General features: G+C 40.3%; 1 protein-coding gene across 5 annotated transcripts in view; it reads right to left on the bottom strand.

The window, feature by feature from the left end:
• GSE1 (Gse1 coiled-coil protein) overlaps nt 1-19,551 on the bottom strand; it is a 1,449,259-nt gene that overhangs the window by 39,966 nt on the left and 1,389,742 nt on the right. For all 5 annotated transcript variants that reach the window (XM_044081755.1, XM_044081750.1, XM_044081752.1 and 2 more), the window contains exons 12-13: nt 12,689-13,102; nt 6,600-6,902 (exon numbers count right to left, since the gene is read on the bottom strand). In XM_044081755.1, the coding sequence (XP_043937690.1) occupies nt 6,600-6,902; nt 12,689-13,102 (717 nt within the window). The remainder of the gene's footprint in view (nt 1-6,599; nt 6,903-12,688; nt 13,103-19,551) is intronic.

The raw sequence follows: 19,551 nt of genomic DNA, 5'->3' as shown, positions 1-19,551 counted from the left end.
TTATATGAATCACTTAGAAAGCAAAGAGCTAGAGTGGATTTTTAAACTAAAAGCACATCACTCGCCAGGACTTAATGCCTATGTCTCCATAAGGTCTTTTTTAGCTTCACGCAGATAATATATATATCTCATAGATTGTATAATGGTTTAGCAATGACCGTTAGATATATGTAGCTACTTGGAGTTTTGAATATTGTCATTTATACATACATCTATATGTTTTATGTAGTTTTAACATATGCTCTACTATATAAGAGCATTAATAAGTAATAATCAATTTAGGGTCATTCTATATATCCAGATCTTGTATTTATATTTGAAATATATTCAATGTTTTTAATAATAGTTTATCACTATGAAATTGTTTATATTACAGAACATACTTTTGTCTTTTAAAACAATGTTTTTAAAGAACTCCTGAACACATGAGTTTAATGAGTGTATGCTTTAACTTTTATACATACTAAATGATGGCCTAAAATTTTTAAGTTGTTAATATTCTAATGAAATTGCTTACTAGAATGTTGCTTCATATTTAAAAGTTGGGAATTTTTTAAACTTGAACAAGCTTTTTCTTTCCCTCTTTTTTTCTGTTGCATAGCTAGTTAATCAATTGCTGTGTTTAACTTGATTGAATAATTGATTTCATCTGGTTCAATTTGATGTGACTGAGACACAGTACCAATGTATAAAATCTTTCAGTTCTTTTGTAATTCATGATCTGAAGAAGCATATTTACAATACGCGAAAGCGCTTGTCTCTATTAAAGTTTGTTATATTTTACTGCCTTTTTGCCGTTTCTGTGGTGAGACTGAACGTGTTTTTGTATCTACTATTCCTGGCTTGTGACGAGCAGTCTCCGTTGGAAAGAGCAGTTTCTTTTGCTACATTTAGTGTACACTTTGATTTCCATTTTCTAGCAATTGTTTTTTTTGGCAGCCAACAGAATTAAACATAAAAAAGATCTTTCTATGTCTAGGCAATTCACATCCTGTACCCCAGCTCAAAACAATCATTTCCTTACATAAGCCATTTTTTCACCCAATATTTCTGATACAGTACTCTGTAGTGATTTTTTAAAAATGCCAACTCATTATTCTCCAAAACATGTTTCCAGTTACCTCTTTCTTTTCCATCACACCTCTAACATTTTCTATCTACCTGAGGAAAAAATTCTTTGAAGTCTGCTTGAGGTATAAAAATACCTGACATGTGGGGGGAATCTTGAAGAAAGAGTCACAGCTCCTCCAGGCTGACAGGAGGCAGTTATGGTGCTTTGGGCCCTAGTGATGATACCCCCTTGTTGCCTCCCAGAAAAGGCCTATCAGGCACAGATCATGCCATGAATGCCAGAGTTAGATGCAATACACCTCAATCAATTTACCTAGGAACACCTGGAGATCTCTCACAATGAGCTGTAGATCGTTGCTGGGAGAATATATGAATATAAATATATAAATATATATATATATATATATATATATATATATATGGTTTACTATCAAAATGCCGATCACCCATCGTCGAATGTATATACTGTCGACTCCTTTATGTGAAAGCCGTAATGCCGATTCCTCAAAATAGTGAATAAAAACACCGAACGTCGACATTTCCGACCGCTCCACACCACAAAACAAGTGCTACCATGGGTCAAAAGGTGGGCGAGATTTTGCAGTTCGGAATATCGGTGTTCGACATTATCAACAGTCGCAATTCGGAGTTCGCGTTAGTGGTGTTGGCAAGGGGTGATCGACATTTTGATAGTAAATCTATATATATATATATATATATATATATATATATATATATATATATATATATTTTATTTTTATTTATTATTTATTTTACATTTGTTGACCGGGATAGTCCAGCTGGATACATATCCGTTTTCAGTGGAGGCCCGGGGAGAAAAGCTCCAAAGAACAGAGGTACAAGAGCACATATTCCAAACAATACAATAGAAATTAGACATTTAGTACAATATGTTGAGTACACTTCTAATATTGGATAAGAACAATAAGTAATAAAAAAGATGTAATCCTGGGAAAAAAAAAAAGGAGTTGGTTAGATGGATTATAGGGTGTACCCATTTGAATTGGGTTACGTGGTGGCTAGGCTAGGCTGTTTGGGGTCAAGGGCATGTGATATTAGTCGGGGTTAGGGCATGGGCATAGCCATTGGGTTTTTAGTAACACTTGGAGGTGAATTTTAAATTGGTCCAGAGTGGTCATTTGTCTAAGGTTGCTTGGAAGGGCATTCCAAGTCTTGCCAATGGAATTGGCATAAAGAGCTTCCCCTCCTGAGTTGTTAGGTTTGATGGTCAATACTTGACTACTTTTGGATGACCTGAGGGACGACAGATTTGAATAGGAGGTAAGAATGTTATTTAGTGAGGGAGTTTTGTCATGGTGTTTAATGATTTTGAATGCCTCAGTAAGCTGGTTGAGTTTCAGAACATTAGGCAATTCTAACCATCCTAGTGTTCTTAGGTTTAGGCAATGGTGGGTACGGTAGGGCATTCCTGTGATAAATCTAGCTATGTGGTGATAGGCAGTGGATAGTTTATTAAGCTCTTTTTTATGAAGGAAGGAGAATATGGGGGAGGCATATAGGAGGGTGGAGAGGTGATGAGTTCGGGCGATGGTTAGTTTGGTGTGAGGGGTTAAGAATTTCTTAATCCTGTACATGGACCCGAGTTTCTTGTTAAGTGTTTTAATGGTCAGATTCACATGCATGTCGAATCTAAGTTTGTGGTCTATTGTCACCCCAAGTAGTTTGGTGTGGGAGACTGGAAAGATTTTGGTGCCATTGTTAGCAGAGACAACAAAGGTAGGGGTTTGGGTGCTGGGGAATTGTAGACTGGGAGGTATTGCTGGAGAAGGGAAGAATAAAAGTAATTTGGTTTTGGTTGGATTGAGTAGGAGTTTTAGGTCTGAGAACCATTTTTCGACTAATGAAAAGCAGATTTGGGTAGTAGCTTGGAGGTTGGTGAGAGAGACGTCAGAACAAATAAGGGTAGAGTCATCTGCATATTGGATGCAGGTGGTATTGGGAAGGACTGAATGTAAACCGTTAATAAAGAGAGAGAAAAGAAGGGGACTGAGGATAGATCCTTGAGGGACACCGATATTGGTGGGGAGAAGGTCTGAAATCATATTTTGCCACTGTACCGCTTGTTTTCTACCAGAGAGGTATGCGTTGAACCAACTTATGGTGGATTTGCTAAGATTGAAGGTTTCCAGTGTGAGGAGAAGTTGTTTGTGGTTAACCATATCAAAGGCTTTCGATAGGTCAAGAAAGAGCGCAGAGGAAATTAATTTGTTATTCGGTTGCAGTTGATTGAGTCAACAAAGGAGAGGAGAGCAGTGGTGGTGCTATGATGCGGGCGAAAGCCGTGTTGGGAGTTAGATAGGAGATTATTATGGGTAAGGTGGGTGATAAGTTGTTTGTGAATGCAGCGTTCCATAATTTTGGATAGGGGACAGTATTGCAATGGGTCTATAATTAGATGTATCAGTGGAGGGACCTCCTTTGTGGAGAGGAATGATATAGGAGATTTTCCAGATTGTGGGAATAGAGGCTTCAGAGATAGAACGGTTAATAAGGATAGATACAGGGTAAGCAATGGCATCAGCTGCTATTTGCAAATATTTTGCCGGAAGTAGGTCAGCCGCTAGGGTAGTTGGTTTGAGTTTTTTTAGGAGAATGGATATAGAAGGTAGAGGTGGGTGCTAAGTTGAAGGCAGGTTGATTAGGATCCTTGGGTGTGGTTGCGGCCGAGGGGGAAGAGGTAAGCTGGCTGGCGAGGGACTGGATAGTCTCAGTAAAAAAAGAATTAAAAGAGTTTGCTATCTCGCTTGGATCTTTATCCATGAGTGTTGCAGGTGTGGGGGTGGAAGATTTGCCTGGATGGAGGAGGTGGTTGAAGCCAGCCCAAAATTTTTTAGGGTTGTTTTGATGCTTATCTTGGAGGTGATAGAAATATTGCTTTTTATCGGATGTAACGGCTGCTTTAGTTGAGTTTCTAAGCTGAAGGAATTTGCTACGGTCTAGGGGGGTTTTAGTGGTCCTCCATTTGTTCCATGCCAGGTTTCTGAGTTTAATTTTATTTTTTGTGTCATTAGTTAGCCAAGGTGCGATACGATCCCTGATTCTAATGAGTCGCTTCGGAGCATGGGAGTCAAGTATTTTGAGGAAAGTATCATTAAAATGGGATACACTCTCTTCTAAGGGAAGGGTTTTTAGGATGGACCAGTTGCATGCTTTAAGGTCTGCAAGAAATTGTTCCGGGATGAAATTCTTGCTGTTCCTAACAAGTCTGGTTGGGGGGGGGGTGAGTATTTGGACATTTGTGTTTTGTTATAAAGGTAATGAGGTGGTCGCTAAGGTCGTTGGGGAGGGTCCCCACGGTATAGTTGGTAGGGTCTTTGTTTGTAAGGATCCAGTCAATGGTACTATCCTTTTGTTAGGCAAGTCCAATTCTAGTGGGAGAAAGAATAAGTTGGGAAAAACCGTGTAAGTTAATAGGGAGAGGATTGGGATGAGAGGAGTATAGAGACCAGTCAATGTTAACGTCTCCTAGAATTATTGTTTCTTGTGGATAGAAGGTGGTAAGCCAGTTGAGGGTTTGTTCAAGGATTTCAATGTTGTTCCCTGGGGGTAAATAGGTGACTATGAGATTAATACTTTTTTGGTTATTTAGGCTTAGTTTTAGGGCAATCAATTCTTGGTTGTGGATAATTGGAGGTTGAAGGGGATGTCTAGTAATGTTCAAGGAGTTCTTGAACAAAACTGCTATTCCTCCGCCCTTTCTTGTAACTCTATCTGCCCTGAGGATGTTATACCCAGGTGGGATGATTTCCTCATCCTTGGTGATAGGTTTGAGCCAGGTTTCAGAAAGACACATGATGTCAGGGGAGTGGATTTCTAGCAGAGCATGTAAGTTGTGAACTTTGTTGTTGATGCTTCGTACATTGAGGTGAAGCATATGGAGTGAGCCTAATGGGCTTCTAGGAGTGCTTCCAGAGTTTAAGCCTAGGTCAATGGAGGGGCCAGGGTTGGGGTGGATGTCACCATCTCTAGTTATGGATCTTTTTAAATGGTCAAGTATTCTTTGGAGTTTAATTATTAGTATGAGATAATCCCTAGATGAGGATGTTTTTGGGTAAGAGAGGGTGAGGTGGAAGCAGTAGGGATTATTGTTAGAAGTTGGGTAAAAAGAGGGATGAATACGATTGAGGGTGACATGGGAGTACAGGGAGGTTTGACTGTTGGGTAGGTAGGCGCCTGCAGGGTTTAAGGTATCATAACTTGTTAGCAGGTAGGTTGAGATAAGTAGAAGCATTATAAGAGGGAGATTAGTATAAGAGTGTCCTGCCATGGTGTGGGGGGGGGGGGGTGAGCTGCCTTGTTACGATTAATGAACAGAGAGACTAGGAGGCGGGAGGTGAGAGTGTTAATGAAGGAGTTGTGTGGGTGGGTGGATAGAGGGGGTGGTCCTTGAAGTAAAGTCAGGTGGTGAGTGGGGGGAGTGGTATTCGGGAGAGGGACTGTTGCGATTGGGTGGAGGTAAGAGGGATGGATCTAATGATCAAAATAAATGTAGAGGTAGTGGGTACTATATAGTGGGTATATAGGTGCTATTTATTTTATCGACAGTACGGTTCATCGAACCGTACTTTGTCAAAATTACTTTAGTGAAAGTGCATTTTGTCGAACATGCACTTTCGCTAAAGTAAACAAATAAAAAGGAAAACATGCAGTTTTCATGTTGCCTTAGTTGGGCATCGACGTATACTGTTGTACAATTAAGGAAAGTTTTGTTGAGATCGTTGTATAGTGGGGGTAAGGGAATATTCCCTTTTCCCTACTGTATTATGATCTCATAGTGAGAATATTAAAGTAGGGGGGTTGGGGGCATAGCCCCTACATGGGGGGGAGCAGGGGGGCTTGTCCCCCTGCATAACACTGTTTAGTGTGCTATTTTACTTTTTTAGTTAGTTTTCTTTTTTTTTTATTCTGTGAAAGTGCATTTTCGATGGAATGCACTTTCACAGAAGTGAGTTCGAGGAAGTACGGTTCAATGAACCATACTTTCGATTTAAAAACGTAGATCCCTATACATATATATATATATATATATATATATATATATATATATATACACACACACACACACACACACACACACACACACACACACACACACACAAAGGGTCACATCTGTTCCTCTTGACAGCCCACAAAAGTAATGCACAGTAACATATCACAGCATATCATAGGGCAACTGAATGTTAAGTAATAGTCTCGCATTCAAGTTCAGATCAGTTAATTTGTTACTTGATTATTCCATTAGTACAACAAAATTCACTGATATAATATTTAACCCTACACCAGTTCAATGTTGAGGAAGTCTTTTTTATTTTAAAATATACTTTTTTTTTTTTTTTTTTTTTTAATAAAAAATAAGAAAATTGAGTTCATCCAATGCAGCAGTACTCCTGCTGTATGTCAAATGCAGGAGTCAAAGGCAATGGATTAAAGTCAGATGTGGTTTCTTAATATAAAATTACAAAAATATCCCGAGTATTTGCACATACCTTCTATGTGCTCCTGGTATGCTTCCAGAATTGCTTCAATTCCCTGCCATTTTGGTCTTGGATGATCCTCCTCCTCATCCTCTTCGTCTTCATCTTCTTCCTCTTCCTCCTCATCTTCACACTCTTCTTCACTTTGTTCATCCTCCTGCTCTTGGATTGACCCCTTCTTTGCTTGCTGGTCATCAGGTTGCCCATCCTGCTTTGACACAGAAGATTTCACTGAGGTCTGTAGTACAGGAATATTGTAATGGACAGAAGCTTCAACTTTATGATTCTGTTCTGCATTCCGTATTGCAGAGCATGCTGAAAAGACAAAAAACAAAGATGTTGTGCATGATGAAATTATGCTGTATACGTATAGACAAGCATGAGCACTATGAATGATCTTGCACACGTACAGACAAGCACAAACACTATGTAAAAATTGTATTAGGGCTCAGACACTATGAAATGGAAAGGCACACAGCAAGAAGACACTCAATTTATTTTTTAATGAGTCACTTAGCCCAATTAACATAATCCCACTCATTCAGATTTGTAGAATCTATCCATCTTTTTGAAATCATTTTTAAACACGTTTATTAAATTATTACTTAAAACACAAGCAAAAATACATTAACAGAAAATAAAACAAACCTTTTTAACATTTACCATTTAAATAAAATACACATCACATATATTTTCTTTGCTACTATCAGTCTAACATTACAAAAAATTGCTGAATTCCTGCCCTCCCTTAAATCTCACTCCTCCTCCTGAACATTATTATATATGTACTGTTGCCACAATTTCTGTGTTCTTCTTTGTAATTTGCTCCTTCCCTTTTCCAAGGTCCCTTTTCTTGTAGTTTTAGCTCTTTTGTAATATTCAATACCTCAGATACAGTTGGTGTAGACTCTGATTTCCATTTTCTAGTAGCTGCTTTTTTGGCAGCCAACAGAATTAAACTTAATAAGGCCTTACTATGTCTAGACAATTCAGATCCTGTATCCCAGCTCAAAATAATAATTTTTTACCTGTAGCCATTTGCTCTGTAGGGAATTTTTAAGATCTGCCAACTCATTACATTCTCAAAACATATGTCCCCAGTTACCCCTTTCTTCTCTATCACACCTACATTTCCTATCTACCTGAGGAAAAATTCTTTGAAGTCTGCTTGGGGTATAAAAATACCAATGCAAACACTTTTAAGCAAAGACCCTAAACCTTCTAGACTTGGGTGCATACGCGGGAGCCAAACACGTCTTCCCATTGTTTTCTTGTAAATTGCTTTTCCTGTGTCTCTTCCCAATCTTTTCTAATTTCCTCTGATTCTTATAGTTATCATGCAATATCTTATAAGCCCTATTAATTATCCGTTTTTAACAGCTGCTTCTGTTCTAGATTCTAATAAAAACTCTACCAGAGCAGGCATTTCACTTAAAATTTCCCTATCCCCTTTTCTTTGCCCGTACTTACTGATCACGCCCTGCTAAGGAAGGCAGTATCTAGCCTTAAATCCAAACGTGTTCTTGCCTCATCCCACTCTATTACCTTTCTTACTTGAATTATTTGTTCCCAAATTCTTGGTTCCTTTGCCAGGTTTCTCCAGTAAATCCCAGCACCCTCTTGCTTATTTTCTGTACCTACTTGCAGTCCTCCCTATTGGCAAAAATCTATAGATTCTCATATTGGCGTGGTTCTTTGAAATACTTCATAAATATAATATTCTGCACGGTTATTATTATTCTCTTTAAGGATCTGCTTCCAAAATCCCACTCTCTTTCTATTTCTTGAACTCCCCTTGCTTCATCATAATCCTTTCCATTTTGAATTATAACGTTTTGCTTCTGTTGCGTATATGAGCCTGTGTAGCTCTAAAACATCCATTCAAATCAGGTTCATAGGTTGGTACTAGGCTATTGGCCCTAGGGTCTATACAAGCCTAGCCATAATAATTCCCTGGCTATTTCTTCCCACACTACTTACTTCCCTGGACACCTGTCAAGCAGGGTGACTGATGTGATCCCTGGGGTGAATTTCCTTCCTCCCATCCAATCGTCAAAGTTCCTTTTGAAGAGGGCCAAAGAGGCGCCCTGCTTGACATGTATGGGCAGTCTATTCCAGAGTCTGGAGAGTCTCTGGGTCAGGAACCTATTCCTCCAGCATGTTTTGTTTATTGTGATGACAAGGTTTAGATCCCTGGAGTGTGTGTCTCTGAGGGATTGGGATTTCTTTAAGTGTAGCATGTCCAACAGCTCTGGGTTTGACATGGCCTTGTATGTTAAGCAGACATCGCCTCTGAGTAGACGATATGTGACAGAGTATAGCTGGAGTTTTTTAATGCAGTCAGCATAAGGCATCTGCTTTAGGCCTGTGATTCTTTTAGTGAGGTATTCCTACGGCCTTTCCAGTTGTTGCAGGTGTCTTGAGAGGTACATACCAAATGGGGCGTTATATTCTATAATGGGTCTAATGAGGGATGAGTACAGTGGGACAATGACCTCCTTTTTTCTGGATGAAAAGCCTTTATTGATGAGGTGTGCCACATAGAAGGATTTCCTGACTGTTGTGGCGATGTGGTTATCAAAGGTGAGACCACTGTCCACCTGTGTCCCTGAGTCTCTTATCACACTTTCGGTGTTTAGTGTACTGCCACCTATGTGGTAATTCACGGGTACATGTTTTTTCCCAAAGGGGATAACTATACATTTCTTAGCATTGAGCTTGAGCCCATGGCTCTGGCACCAAGCATCTGTTTCTGTAAGGCCCTTTTGTAGAGTATCCACATCATTTGGAGATTCAATAATGGCTCACAGTTTGCAGTCATCTGCGAACTTTCTTAGCCAGAGTCCCTTAGTATTGGCCTGTACTTCAGAGAAGTAGATGCCAAACAAGAGTGGTCCCAGGACTGAACGCTGAGGTACTCCACTTGTCTGGAGCTGGATTTGGAGTCAGCTACTTTTACAGTATGGGTTTTGTCAGTAAGCCAGTTGGCAACCTATCGAGTGACGTAAGGATTAATGCCCAGCTTAGTAAGTTTATCTATGATTCCAGAGTGGGGGATGGTGTCAAAGGCCTTGGCGAGGTCCAAATATCCTGTGTGGACTGCCTTACCCTCATCCATGGCTCTGCAGACTGATTCAAAGAAGTCAATGAGGTTCAGGAGACAAGATCAGCCTTTCACGAACCCAAACTGGGTGGGGTCCAGTGTTTGAAGGTTGCCAATATCTTTGTTTATAAGTTCCATGATAATACGTTCCATGGCCTTGCAGATCAGGCTCGTCAGACTGATGGGGAGGTAGTTCCCAGGATCCAAAGTAGATCCCCCCTTGTGGAGTGGGATAACTGTAGCTGTGTGCCACTCAGTGGGCACGAAGCCTAAGGTGAGGCTGTGATTAAGCATGACACTTAGGTGAGGTGCCAGTTCATTTTGTAGCTCATGTAGTACACAGCCCAGGATGTCATCTGGTCCCATGGATGCTGTATCCTTAGCTTTGGAGAGTGTGTTTTTCTACCTGTGTGGCCGTTATTACCAGAATTTGGCAATCTTCCAGTATTGAGATGGGCCATTTAGGGGGTGAGAGGGGGGTGAAGTTGGCACTGAATCAATCTGCCAGGATATTGGCAATATCCTTGGGATCAGTATATTTAATGCCATTCTGTTGTAGCTCAGAGCAGATCTGAGCATTGCCATTTAGATTCATGACATAGTTATAGAATGCCTTGTGGTTGTCTTTGAAATCGTTGGCAATTTTATTTTCATAACTAGCTTTGGAGGACTTTATGAAGGACCTTGGCTTCTTACAGAAGCTGGTAAGGGAGTTTTTTGCATCCTGGAATTTTCCTCTTTTCTGCAACAAGTTAGTAAACCTAAACCACCTTGTTCTACTGGAAAGATCAACTCATCCTACTTAACTTTTGCCTCTTTCCCTTCTAGATGAATTAATTCAATTCTTTATTAATTACTGTAGTCTCCTTGCATTAATAAAAGTATGCCTAACCTATACGCAAGTCAAAAGGGACTAAAACATTTTCACTGCCTGTATCTTATCTTTTTGAAATCATGAACCCATTTTCATAGAGAACCTGAAATAAAATGTAAGAAACCTAAGGATCTCATCCTTGTAAGAAGCAAATTGCACTTCCCTGAACAGAGTTAATGGTCACAAGGAAAACTATTCCAAGAAATGAGCTTCAAAGCTGCAAAGACAGTAGGCAAAAATGGCAAGCAGGCAAGCCTGCCAATCATGAAGTTAAAGTCTTATGGAGATGAAACCTTCTTCAAAGAATGGAGCTGCACCACTCCTTTAAGGAACTGATTGACTAGCTACAGCTGAGCCACAATCTTGCCTTCAAAGGGCCATGGAGTGCAAAACAACACATGCAATATGAATGTGGAATACCAGAGATTCATATCATATCATACTGGTGTCAGACATAAATAGAGATAATCTTTAAGTTGATCAACCTGTAATATGTTGAAATTGTCTTATTCTCTATGAAGGCATACACTCATATAGAGAACTGATTCCACATTGAGGCATAGGTTGGTTGAGTGGAAAAATTCCTAGCAGCTTCAATAACCTCTGAGACCTGTGATGCAAGATCCAGCTGAATCATGCATCAACATCAACAACTGTGCCCTCCAATGGAGACATGTGTCACACCAACCAGAGAGGACACCATTGGCAAATAATGGGAAAACTTCTTGTACTGCCAGGGACCTGAGTCAACAAGAAGTGAGTTTTGGTTATTCTTCCCTGTAATTTCCAAACCAGATGGTAAAAAGATCACATAGGCAAATCATTCAGTATAGATTGCAAGAATGAATGAGCTAAGCTACAGTCATTACTGTAAAATACCTTAAACCACCTTTAGTGAAGGCCCATAGGATACATGCAAATAACCCCTTAATGATATACCAGCGTTTCAGCTACATGGCTTCTGAATGCCTATAATATCTTACTTTTTAAGTCTTTACTGGTGCATTCAAGCTAATAAAGCCCTGCAGATCTTCAATTCTTGAAAACCATGTCTCTTAAGAGTGTTCACAGGCAACACAAGGGGATCACTAGATTTTACAAAGTGTGCAGACTGGCTCTTCTGGAATGGGAACAGGCCACAAAACCAAACACCTCCCTCCAAGGAGTTTACATTTCCTCTCAACACATTGTCCTGGTAGATTTTCTAAGCAGATCAAGAGAAAATGCCCATGAATGGATGCTGAACAGGGAGATCTTCCTAGACATAGTTCACAAATGGGGTTTGCCACAGATAGATGTTTTTGCCTCCATCAACAACAAAAACTTCCACTTTTTGCACCAAGACTTGCTGTCTCAAGCTTGGAAGATGGATGCAATTTCCTTTCCTTGGAAAGAGAGGTTCTTGTATGCCTTTCCTCCACTTTCTCTTCTCCGCATGGTCTTATTAAAGATCCAACATTCAGCTGAAGTATTCAGGTAAGTGGCCTGCTTTGAACACGCTAATGTTTTCAAAGTAAACCTCTCTTTCAATACATTCTCATGTCAAGATGCTTTTGAAAGGAGTGTTGCGGAAGAGTCCTCCAAGAAAGCCATTTGCCTCTTCTAAGGATCTTAATTTTATGTTAGTGACAACAGACAGTCGTTCCTGTTTCAGTGACTCGGCAGACTGTAGAGCATTTAAGTTTGTTGGGTCCTGGTTTGTTGAACAGGTTGAGTTTAAATGTGTGTATATTTACTAAGAGGTCAGGTGACTTGGAATTAACAGAAGTGAATAATATGGACTAAAGTGAAAACCTAAATTATTACTTACAAGTTCTCTCTTCAAAACTGTTTGGTTTCAAAGTTAGTACACTTACACATTTGAAGCATGGTGCAGTCTCTCTTGGAAAAACAAGTTACATTTCTGTTTATGTGTGCTCTTTAGACATTGTACTTAATGAGTGACTGAGGTTTTGGTGTACTGAATTTTTCACAGCTCAGTAAGACTTCATTAGGTCTTGACAAACTAAACAAAACATACATTATGGACATCACCCAAAGTTTTAAAGTTCTTAAAAAGTGTGACTGTCTTCTATACATCTAAGTAGGGACATTAAGAATAGTGAAACAAAAAAAATTATTTACCTTTATGTTTCTGTAGTGCTTTCTGTGTTGACTGTAGCACTGATTCGTGAAACTGGTGTGCAAACTCCTCTGCTATGAAAGGCTCCCAGGTCTTGTTCTTCCCATTCACATTATGGGATGTAGAACTGGTGCTGTCCTTGGGCACAGAACTGCGCATATAACTCAATAGATTCTTCCTCCCAGAATGCACTTCATATAATCTGGGCCTTTCACTGGGGACAAAAGCAGTTTCTTTAGGTCTTAAAGGCTCTATGGATCCAGACTGGTCAGGTTTGGAGGGATCTACTATTTTGCTGGACTCGAACTGCAGTGGAGTGCTAGCAGCTGAGGTGAACTTTACAGAGCTGGTGGTGATACTGAGGTTACTGGATGGCTTTTCACATTCTACAGGTGGATGAGCTGCTGAATGGTCAGCTAATTAAAAAAAAGAACTGCTTTAAATTTTGTTAAAGTAACACAGACAATGTAGGTGAACAACTCAATTAAATGATCAATAGATATAATATGAGTGAGTACTAAAGGCATTAACACAACTTCAGTATGGGCAGTGTCCAGAATATCAGTTTGGCACAATATGTAGGATATCTACCTTAAGATTACAAAATTAGAGGTTTAGTCCCAGGTTTGTACTAATGTCATGCTTGAAACAAGCACATCTGACTGCAGCATAAGAGAGGGTGGTGTACAAATGTGGTACACCACTCTTTAAATGAAGTTTGGCTATCAAGGCACTATCTCAAAAGAGGGGAGTCCACATGGTGTCTTACCCAACATCCTCTTTTCTATGAAAAAGATACATGCAATTTGAGTGAGACTGTGAATAATGGTTGTTGTCACACAATCCATCACCTTGCTACCAGTCTAGATACTGCATATGTAAAGTGGTTTAGTATATACAGTCATGAAAACAGCTACAGAGTTACAGACATCCTCTACATGAGCTGACTTATGTTATTAATTCATTCTCTGATATTGCCTTTATCCACCAATTCAGGGCTGCAGAGCATTCAGCGGGTACAAGGTAGAGAGAGAAACTAATCTTGGGTAATATCGCAGTTTTCCATAGGGTGCAAGCACTCTGAGACACACACACACATGGACACACACACACACACACACACACACACACACACACACACACACATGGACACACACACACACGGACACACACACACACATACACGCACACACATACACGCACACACAAACACACACACACACACACACACACATATACCTATGAGCAATTTGGAGGACTGCCTATTCAACTGCAGCACGTTTTTGGGTGCACCCAGAAGAACCCATGTGGACACAAACAGGACACATATGAAGTACCTCAGCCAACAGCCACACAGGAGAATCAAGCACTGTTAGGCAAAAATGTTAACAGCTGTACCATTCACAAAATCTGAACTTATTATCAACTAATATTTACAGCAGAATGTGTACTAGAGGGAGTGCTACAGAATCCTAAAAGCCAGAAATCCTGAAGACCACAATCCTGAGACCAAAATCCTGAAAGTTCAAAATACTGCCAACTCAAAATACTGAAAGCAAACAGAATACCAACACTTACTATATTCCAGCACAAGTACATACAGAAACAAATAAAACACAAACTATATTACTGTTCTCCAAGTATAAAGAGGGGGGCAAGCCCCCCTGCACCCCCACACCCCCTGCTTCTTAAATATATCAACTCCAAGATTACACTTAGTGTAGTAAAGTGCAATCTTGGAGTTGACATATTAAAGTAGCAGGGGGTGTGGGGGTGCAGGGGGTCTTGCCCCCCTGCATACAGTTGAAGGGTAATATGTTTCTGTATGTACTTGTGCTGGAATATAGTAAGTGTTGGTATACTGTGTGTTTTCAGGATTTTGAGTTTTCAGTATTTTGAGTTTTCAGGATTTTGAACTTTCATGATTTTGGTCTCAGGATTTTGGGCTTTCAGGATTCTGTAGCGCTCTCGTACTAGAATGTACCTTTCAATATGTTGCACCTTAGATATTCAGCTGGTCAGTACCAAGGCAACTTGGAAGTTTTGGTCTCACAACTATTGACATAACCAAATCAGTGTCACCATTAAGGCCCCAGTTAACAGGTGGATGTGTCTGAACAGCAACTTAGGTATCAGACAGTTAAGGAGGAAGCACTGACAGGCACAATCCTTGGTGCTGGGGGGAAGGAAATGCGGTTATCCATGCTTCTGAAATTCCCCTCAGCTCAGCAACTGCTAAAACATCTGCTACAACAGAACATACACATAACAGGATGTGTAAATGATACTGGTGTGGAACACTATGTACCTGTGTAGCAATGTAAAGTCTGTCGCTAAAGTATGAAAATGTGCATCTCCTCAAGCTTGGAGACCTCCGAGCCAGTGTAGTGTGTGTAAAATGCACAAGTGGGCAGGAGAATGAACTGGTTAATTACAAGACTACAGTCAAGTGACCCATGCCAAGATGACAACTATGGTGAGAACAAAGAATTCTCGCATGATTACAAGCATGGGCACATGGGGGCAGTGGCATGTCTTAAACCAGCTGATGCTCTAAGAGGATATTTTAATTCTTATGTTCCTAGGTGAGGGTGACAGCCTCCTTCTGCACTCTTTACAGGTAAACAACAATGATCCAATGCAGTAACATTTTCCCAAGGATGTGATACTAAATATTTCAAAGTAATCTGTCAGACTTCTTGGGTGCAGAGTACAGACATACATGGATTTTTCAAAGACAGTTTCAAGCACTGGCAGACAAGAAGCAGTCATCAAACTTGAGTAATCTGGTGACTTTAGCTCTGAAGTATTCCATTTGACTTACTAAAACTGAAAAGCTTATATATATCCAGTCCTAAAAAAGCCTGCTACCTAAGCCCCATCTCTCCCTAATGAATTGAATCCAAAGCCATAGCTACTTTATTAAAAAAGCTGCATTATGACACTCTCTCAATCAACACTACTTTCTGCTGAAGCTAAAGGACCAAGAACACCAAACATACAAAGTTAATAATTAAAAACAAACAAGGCTCAATACTCCTTAGATTTAAGACACAAATATCTGCCATTTGAATGCAGCTTTAAAGTAGTTCTAAGTCCTTTCATCTGCAAAACCAGAATATTTCTCAGCCATTTTAAAAGCAAGTTTACAGCTTACATTTTAAAACAGCATACATCTTTTAAGACTGGCTAACAATTTTCAAAATTAATATACCAAATTAACCTATCACATGGACTGACAATGTGGCTGGCTACATTATGATTTAGAATGCTTACCTAAACACTATCCTTTTTTTCAAAACAAGCAAAGCACTGATATTTAACCATGTCAATGCTTTTGAAATTATAATTTAATTTTTCAGAAAAGAAAAACTAATAGCACAAACAGTGCCCAAAATGATAAACAGTGATTATTATAACATGCCCAGTGGATATAATTTGACAATAATAGCAGAGCTTAAATGAAACTCTGGCTAACAAACTATATACATTTACTGATCTGTGATGTAAAATTCCAGTGCAATACTTTCAAATGTGACTTGATAATTCAGTGGAACCAAAATGCAGCTGAATTGCTGCTCAAGGAGAAGAAAACAGCAAAATCTGACAACAAACAAATGTGTAAGTGTTGCCATTTCAGCAAAGAACTGGCAAGTGTGACTTTCTCTCCTGCTAACTAATTTAACATTTTAGGGTTCCCTGAAAGCTTTTAACACATGGAAAGCAAAAGCTTTCTGTGAATAAACTGTCAGTTTTTTTGTGGTTTTGTCTATCTTTGTAGTTCAATTCTTCTTTCCTTTTATATGCCTTTTCTAAACAAATAATGTGTCATACATGTTAGCATATTGGAGTGCTTCCTGCACTATACTTTAAGAAAAATGTGTTAAAGACACATATGGTACATTCCGTTCTATTTATTTAGTGTTGAGGTAAGAGAAAGCTTCCAAAGCTATCTCTATGTCCAAAGTGAAAGAAAATGCTGTTGCGTTGACTACAGGTTTTCACACATTTCTTAAGGTCATAACTTCAGAAATCTCTGATTTTTACACTTAGCACAACAAATTTTCAGACAATGGAGGCATCAAGACTATACAACATGGTCTAAAATTCCCACAGATGGAAAAATAAGTGGAAACACTAGACAGGTACAAAAGAAAGTAGAATGCCAGGAACTCTGTTGCATAAATAATAAAAAAAATGTTTTCTGTATGAATGTACAACTTTCGTGTTGTGATAATATCATCACCTGAGCAGGAAAAAGAAGTTATGTCTTACCATAACATTCCATCTGTATTGTTGATCCTCGTTCAGTCATTACGCCTGGGTTATCTGTTCTGACCTCGGAACCGAGCCGGCCATCTTCCAAGCTCGCGACAGCCACAAACTCTCGAGCTAAACTCTTACCCACAATTCCCCTCTCCCTGTTTCCTCAGATTGAGTTTGCAAATCAAAGGAAGTAGTGGCTACCTCTGGTCAAAGGACCTAACGGAACTGGATGATGAGATCCACTATAAGCCTCAGGAGGGGGAAGGAGGGAGGGTCGTAATGACTGAACGAGGATCAACAATATAGATGGAACGTTATGGTAAGACATAACTTCTTTATCTGATATTGTTAATCCTTGTTCATTCCTTACACCTGGGACAGAGTCCCCAGCTACCTTTATTCCTGGGAGGCTCTCATGGAAGGACATTCCTGAGCACCACTGAACCAAAGGACGCTCTTCCTCTGGAGGCCAAATCCAATTTGTAATGGCTGATGAAGGTATGAGGTCTAGCCCAAGTTGCAGCTGCACAAATGCCAGGTAAAGAAGCTCTAGCATGGAAGGCAGCAGAAGTTGCCACCAACCTAGTGGAATGAGCCCTAACGGCTGCAGTCAGAGGGATATCGTGAGTTTTGTAAATAAATGTTACACAGTCTTTTAACCATTTAGCCAATGTGACCTTAGAAATAGCACATCCAAGCCTAGGACCAGAATAGGCCAGGAATAGCTGATCTGATTTGTGAGAAGCCTTAGTTCTGTCCAGATAGAAACAAAGTTGTCTGTGAATGTCAATGGTATGTAGACAATACTCTCCTCTGTTAGAATGATTGGGAAAGAAAACTGGCAATTCAATGGATTGATTTCGACATTTCAGAGATCACTTTTGGCAAGAAGGAAGGATTAGTTCTCAATGACACTATCTTTATGAAATATTAAGTAAGGCCGTTTGATGCACAGAGCTTGAAGTTCAGAGATGCGTCTGGCAGAAGTAATGGCAACCAAGAACAACATTTTCCAAGAAAGAAACTTGAGGTCGCATGAAAAAGCTGGTTCAAAAGGAGACGTAGTCAAAGCTTGCAGTACTAAAAACAGATCCCATGGCTGGCTAGGTTCTCTAAAAGGAGGTTTCAAATGATTTATGCCTTTTTGGAAAAGTCTTGCATAATTTGTTTGACATAAGAGAAGAGTCATGGACACCATTGTGAAAATTAGATATCGTGGCCAAATGAACTTGAATGGTAGAAGCAGATAGGCCAGACTACAATAAACTGGACAGGTACTCCAATACAACCGGCACTGGTGCTGAAAAAGGGTCTATCCGTTTTTTCTTCAGCCAAATGGTAAACCTTTTCCACTTGCTGAGATAAGTAGTTCTGGTGGAAGACTTATGAGATGCAATAAGAATGTCACGTACTGGGAAAGAAAGATCAGTCTGCCTGGCAATCACTGGAAGTGGAAGAGCCAAGCTGTGAGCTTCAGGCTGTTCAGGTTGGGGTGAATCAGGTTCTGCGGATGGGAGATCAAATCCGGAGTTGGATCAAGAATCCATGGTTGATCTAGCAGGTGAGGCCATAAGAAGGGGAACCAAATTTGCCGATGCCAATATGGCGCTATCAGGATTATCTTGCTCTTCAACCGGAGGGCTTTCTTCAGGAACTGGGGAATGAGAGGGAGAGGGGGAAAGGCATAAAGCAGACCTGAGGGCCAATCGTGGACTACAGCGTCCCTGGGTGACTGTCCTCGAGGGGGAATCAGGGCAAAGTAATTGCTGCATTTGTAGTTGGTTGGGGATGCAAATAGGTCGCAACAAGGAGGACCCTAGCGGTTGAAACTCTCCGCCACTATAAGAGGATTCAGAGCCCACTAGTGTGGTTGCAGAATGCACCTGCTCAATCTGTCTGCTATCAAGTTGGAACTCCCAGGAATGTGCTTTGCTAAAAGAAAGTGGTTGGTAGCCATCGCCAATTGCCATATCCTCATGGCCTCTCGACAAAGTGGGTAGGATTTGGTTCTGCCTTGTTTGTTGATGTACCAGACTACAGTCATGTTGTCTGGCTGTATTGCAATAGTCCCTGACAGAAGGAGGGGATGAAATTCTTGCAACGCTAGAAGCACCGCCCTCAATTCTAGGATATTTATATGCAGATGAGCCTCTAGGTCCGACCACGTGCCATGGACTGTCTTCCCCTGAAAAAGCCCCACCCCCACTCCATCAGGGAGGCATCCGTGGTCACTGTGGCTTTGGGCTGTTGGAGTGTGAAGGGGTGTGAAGGGATGAGACCATTGTGATGGGTTCTGCGACATCCACCAAATCAAGTCTTGTTTGCATCTCTGAGTCACCCAAATCTGGGATGAGAGAGGAAACTGAAAAGGGTAACACTGGGTGAGTAGTAACTATTGTAAAAGTCTCATGTGGAACCTCGCGCGGGGGATAATGGTGACAGAAGCTGCCATGGAACCCAACAGCTGGAGAACGGAATATGCTGTCGATCTTTCCCTTGAGAGGATGGGTATGAGTTGTTTTATCCTTAAGATTCTGTGCTCTGGAATCAATGCCGTGCAGTTCTTTGTATCCAACAGGACCCCAATGAATTCTATGGA

Source organism: Protopterus annectens, chromosome 8.part1 (genome assembly GCF_019279795.1).
Source record: "Protopterus annectens isolate FY-2018-M chromosome 8.part1, PAN1.0, whole genome shotgun sequence".
In the NCBI taxonomy this organism is placed as follows: domain Eukaryota; kingdom Metazoa; phylum Chordata; order Ceratodontiformes; family Protopteridae; genus Protopterus; species Protopterus annectens.
Note: the sequence above shows the minus strand (reverse complement) of the source record. Positions and strands in the feature narration are given on the sequence as shown.